Here is a 5,636-nt window from a genome sequence, read left to right on the forward strand (position 1 = left end):
GGGATCCCTTCCAAAATGGTTCATCTTCCTGATTCTGGAGTCTTGGCAAACCATTGTGACTGTGAGGTAGATCAGAGCCATTCTGTGTCTGCTGTGAGAGATGCTGCTGCTTTAGGGAGCCACGGTGAGGGAGCCAGGGACAAAACCCAGAACCTTTTTTCCCTGGCCTTCTGCCCTCAGCCTGACCATAGTGCAGGGTCTAGAAGTCTAGAGACCCCCAAGCCCCTCCTTAGGGCCAGGACAGCAGAAGGAAGGCGGTAAGTGTGCTCTGTTTGCCCTAAGCGCGCGCGCACACACACACACACACACACACACACACACACACACACGGCGAGGGACACTCCCGGCTGTGGGGCTGCTCCCAGGGCAGCCCCGGCAGCTGCTGAGGTAGTAGTGAAAAATTCAGGGTGGGTCTGAGGAAACTTCTCTCAGAAAGAGGATGGTGAAACCCATTTAAGTGTCCCCCTCTGCATCCCGTGGTCCAGTCAGCAGGCTCTGGAGGATAGAGATTTTCACTGCGGACTCCCCAGGGCTCATTCTGGACTGAAATCAGGGGCTTTACATCCATGATGCTGTCTCTTGTCCTTCAGGCTAAAAAACAGCCCCAGAAGCCCTGCGAAATGAAGAAAACATTTTGGGGTGAAGGGCAGGGGGTGGAACCCAAGCACTGGAGGGAAGGGGCGGTCACTCCGCAACTCTGGAAAGCATATTTACTCTCCAAAGGCAGGAGGAACCACCCAGCCACAGCAACCCCACCCTCCAGCTTCAACCCAGACCACGGGGAAGAGCTGCAGCTCAAAATCCCACTCACAGGTTCCTTGATGAATCACACTGGTCCGTCATGGATCCTTCACGTGGGAAGTGGACACTCACCTTCATAGCCATCAAACCTTTGAGAGAAACTGGAATTGAGGCGGCGGGGTTGGGAAGTCCACTCACTAGCCCTTTACGGAAGTTTCAGCCAGATGTAGTGATGGCCAGAAATCTGAGCCACTAGAGGACTGTGCTAGAAACTAAAACTAGAACCAGCCACGGGAGTCCAAGAAACCTGACAGCACAGCGGTAACTGTTTGTGGTGCTTAGTGAGCCCTTGGGTGAAGAGCCCGCAGGCCCTTCTTGGTCCCAGAGCTGGTGATTGGATTCCAGAAAGGAAAAGACCCTGGGTCCCATTTTCATCCCCACGCCTTGCTGTCTCCTCTGCGGGCCATAGACCCTGTCCAGCCCCTGCCCCAAGTCCAAACTCCAAAGTGGAGACGGATATCCTGCCCCACCCGCTGGTCCCCTGCCCCTCCTTCCCTACCTGTTGAACCCCGGGCTCTGCCTGGACCCCGAGGGGCTGGCTGGAGCTGCAGCTGCGTCCGCAGGGTTGCGGGTGGGGCCGGCGACCGCGCGGGGCTCCTCGGGTGCGCAGTCCCAGCAGCCGCAAAGGAGACCGCGGAAGGCGCCTCGGAAGTCCGGACTGCCGCAGTAGATGAGAGGGTTGAAGGTGGAGTTGGCGTAGCCCAGCCAGTTCAGGGCGGTGAAGAACCCGCTGGGAACTAGAGAGGGTCCCCCAAGGGCACGCAGCACGTTAGCCAGAAAGAAGGGCAGCCAGCAGAGAGAGAAGATGCCCATGATGAGACCCAGGGTGCGCAGGGCGCGGTGCTCCCGGAGCGGCCGGAGGCGCGCTGGCTGCGGGTCGCAGGCGGCTGCGTCCACCGGAGCGCACGTCCCCGCTGTGGTCGCCGAGCACGGCGCGGGCGCTGCAGCAGGCGCAGCTGGCGCTTGGCCACGACGAAAACCCGCGCGTAGACGAAGAGCGTGACGACCAGAGGAAGGTAGAAGGAGACCGAGGAGGAGAGCAGCGCGTAGGGCATATTGGTGGCGAAGGTACAGCAGCGCGGATTGGAGTGGCACCGCTGCTCCTCGGCGTCGGCCCCCACGCGCCACCACTGGCTCATGATGGGCGCAAAGGACACGGCGGCGGACACGACCCACACCAGGACCACCGCTGCCCGGGTGCGGCGCTTCGTGACCAGCGAGCCGTAACGCAGAGGATTGGTTACAGCCAGGTAGCGTTCCACCGCCAGGGCGCACAGGGTTTCGATGCTGGCGGTTACACAGAGCACGTCCACCGAAGTCCACAGCTCGCAGCCAGTTGCGCCCAAGGGCCAGTGGCCGGTGAGCGCCAAAGTGGCCCCTGGCGGCATTACGAGGAGTCGCACCACCAAGTCAGCAGTGGCCAGCGAAGTCACGAACACGTTGGTTATGGTTTGGAGTCTCGGTGTGCGGGCGATGGCCACGATTACCAGCAGGTTGCCTCCCACCGTAGCCAGACCCAAGAGTGCCCCAGCTAATGCTGCCGCCCACGGCACCCCTGGCAGCCCATTTGTGTTGGCGGCGTTGGGGTCCAAGTTGGGGGTGTCTGACCACAGAGCCAGAGAGCCGTTCCTGTGAGGCCAGGGAGCCATCCCCATCGCGTGTCGTGGGTGGGAAGGCTCCCCCAGATCCCCTGGCTCAGGGGAAGGGGCAGCAGGACGAGAGAGCGACTTCCCAGGCCTGGGCCATCTTCTTTAGTTGCCAGGGGTGAGATAGGTCAGCCTCCCTCCATCTCACCCCCCACTCCCTAGATGCCACTGCTCTGAGGAGGAGTGGCTGTGTTTAAAGGCACAGCGTCCAATATTGTCCTGAGAGGAAAGGCCTCTGGAGGGAATTTGAGGGTGGATAGGACCACCCAGGCATGACCAGCCCCAGGGACTTAGCGTGGCACTCCCTGGGCACCAGCTTCCTGGAGTTCAGCAGCTCCTTCCAGGAAGGGAGAACCTTCCACCTCACCCTTTACCCAGCGGCAAAGAAGCTATCCACAGGAGCCCCTCTTTCTGGTTGGGGGCCTTCCCTAAGGTATCTTATCGTTTGGGACGTATCCATATATTTCTCAGGCTGGCCTGGAACTCCACATCCTCCTGCCTCATCCTCCCTAGTGCTGGGTGCTACTTAGCCCTCTCAGCTCTAATGCCCTTCAAATGAAGCAATGGCGGGTAGCCAGGGTCCCGCCTCTCCCAGTGCCTCAGCTGGTGAGGTCCTCCTCCCTCTCCAGTCTTACCTGTGCTCTCTGACCTTCTACTTCTTTGTTCTTGTTCTTTTCAGTTGCCAGGGAGATCACCAAGTTCAGCAGTCTTTCTCTTTTGATTTGGCATCATGTAGCCTGGGACGCTAAAGAGCTTCTGGCTCACACCTCCCTGGCTTTTGCACTGCCCCTTCCAAACATCTTTCCTCCTAGAAAATTTCTATATGAGCCTCTTCAAATGCTTCAATCATAAAGACATATTAAAAAAGGGATGGGGCTGGAGAGACAGTTCAGCCAGCGGTTAAGAGCACTGGCTGCTCTTGCAGAAGACCTGGGTTCTGTTTCCAGCACCCACATGGTGCTAACAACCATTTGTAACTCCAGTTCAAGGCCATCTTCGGGCATTGCATTGTATGGCATGGGTGCACTTACATACATGCAGGGAAAACACTTATACACATAAAATAAATTATAAAATAAAAACTGATGAATGGGGATGGAGGGTGTGGTTCAGTGGCCCTGTGTGCACTTAATAGTATGCCTGAGGCCCTGGCTTCAATCTCCATCACAGAAAGAAAGAAAAAGATGAATGTGTTTGAGGCTAAGGCTTGTCCAGTACCATCCCCAGGTCTCCATAAACTTGGACTGTAGTGGCACTGCTTCGCCTGGGGGTCGGTCCCTACACACCACCACTGGCTCATGATGGACACAAAGAACACGGGCAGCAGATGACCCACACCAGGACCCAGGACATGTTCTGCAACCTTCCCTATTGTAGAAGGTTCACACCAACTTCTTGGGGAGTTACTCATAAGAAACTAGAAGATAGCAAGCTGAGAATTCGCGTTGCATTTTTTTTTGTATGTGTGTGTTATGTTTGGGGCACACAGGTAAGTTTGTGGGTGTCATGCATGGTGAGGCCAGAGCAGGCTGTCAGGGGTCTGCCTCTGTCATTCTCTACTTTATTGCCTTTGTCAAGGTCTCTCACCGAACTGCAAAGCTCTCATTTTGGCTAGGCTGGTTGATCTTGGAGCTACATCTCTCTCCACTCCCCAGTACTGGGGTTATGAGCATATGCAGCCATGTCCAGCTCTTTATTGGATGCTGGGGATTAGAGTTCAGGTCCTCATGCTTGCAGATCAAGCACTCTTAGGCACTGAATAATCTCCCAAATCCCCACATTGTATTTGTGAGTGTATAGAACAGGCTTGGTATGTAAATGCATCTGAATCTCACATCCAGTCCCAGTAAGCTTTCCCATACCTGAAGTAGACAAGAGCCCCCAACTCCCACCCCTCACCCAGACTTACAGGGCCTGGCTCAGCTACCCAATCTCCAGATCCTTAAAACAGCTTCTCTCAAATTGGGCATGGGGCTGAAAAACTTGGAAATAAGCCTCTGGAGGTTGGGGAGATGGCTCAGCTGGTCAAGTGCATGCTTTGCAAGCGGGAGGACCTGAGTTTGATCTCAGGAACATATAAAGAAAAACAAACAACAAACAAACAAAACAAACAAAAACGCCGGGAGAGATAGCTTGCACTTTATCAGGACTTGACCCTTGAGCTGTCCTGCTTCTTCCCCTGAAACAATGGGACAAAAGGAGAAATAATTATAGTGGAAAATGCTTCCAGGGTGACCCCTAGTGTGTTCTTTTGAAGAACTTTATATTTTTAAAGCACTTTGTATAGTCACTGGTCAATCCCTCTGGGAAGCTGAGCCAGGGCTTGGGAGTCAGAAAGGTTGGGAGGGAAAGAAAGAACCTAAAATTATCCCTGAGGAAAAAGGACCAGCTGGGCTCTCGGGAACCCTGGAGTGGGACTTGTCAGGGGCTCCAAAGCAAATGCTTTCACGGTCCCATGGAGCCCCGAGGATCCCCTCTGTTGCCCCCTCCCCTGCCCTGTCCCAGGCATGCCGGGTGGAACAGGCCCCACTTGGCTGTAGTTTCTAGCTGATCACCAGGGTGATCACTCCCAGTTGTGTTTTGCAATGCTCCAGAATATTGCCAGTCACCTCAAAGGGGTGTCATAAGAGTCTCAACAAGCAAGCTCTAAAACAAATACATATCACTTGGCTTTTTTTTTTTTCTTTCAAGACATCAGGGTTGATGGGGGAAGGAAAAGGGTTCCAGGGCATCGTCAGGCAGCTTCAAAGGATGGATGTCACTGCTTTAGTGAATTGACCTTGTTATTTGAAGAAAGTGTGTAAAAATGTTTACTTTTTTGAAAAAGACCGGGATTTCCCAAACCATACAAACAGGCCTGAGTTTGGAAAGTGATTAAGCCAATGATCAAAGATTGTGAGAAGAAATCTGCCAGACCCTTTTAGCAAAGGCCTTCTGAGTCCACAGAGCCATGTAGAAGTACTTGGCTCCTTCCTCCTCCTAACTCTTTCTCCTCTCATGCCCTTTGGCTATTTTGGTGTATGGAATTATTATTTTTTGTGATTTTATTTTAATTTTTGACTAGATAATGCATTCACATGATTTAACCATCAAAGTATAAAAACTGGCGCTAGAGAGATGACTCAGAGATTAAGCTACCAACTATACATAACTCCAGTTCCAGTGGATCCAATGCCCTCTTCTGGCCTC

At 53.8% G+C, this 5,636-nt stretch overlaps 1 protein-coding gene across 1 annotated transcript; it reads right to left on the reverse strand.

Moving 5' to 3' along the window:
- Positions 1–1,296: 1,296 nt before the first annotated feature.
- Positions 1,297–2,450, reverse strand: LOC103734447 (beta-3 adrenergic receptor-like). The gene is given in 2 exon segments (XM_008833380.1): positions 1,297–1,730; positions 1,733–2,450. Coding segments are annotated over 2 exon segments (1,152 nt in total).
- Between the last annotated feature and the right edge of the window lie 3,186 nt (positions 2,451–5,636).

This window comes from Nannospalax galili, unplaced genomic scaffold, assembly GCF_000622305.1.
Source record: "Nannospalax galili isolate Female #2095 unplaced genomic scaffold, S.galili_v1.0 scaffold24937, whole genome shotgun sequence".
Taxonomy (NCBI): Eukaryota; Metazoa; Chordata; class Mammalia; order Rodentia; family Spalacidae; genus Nannospalax; species Nannospalax galili.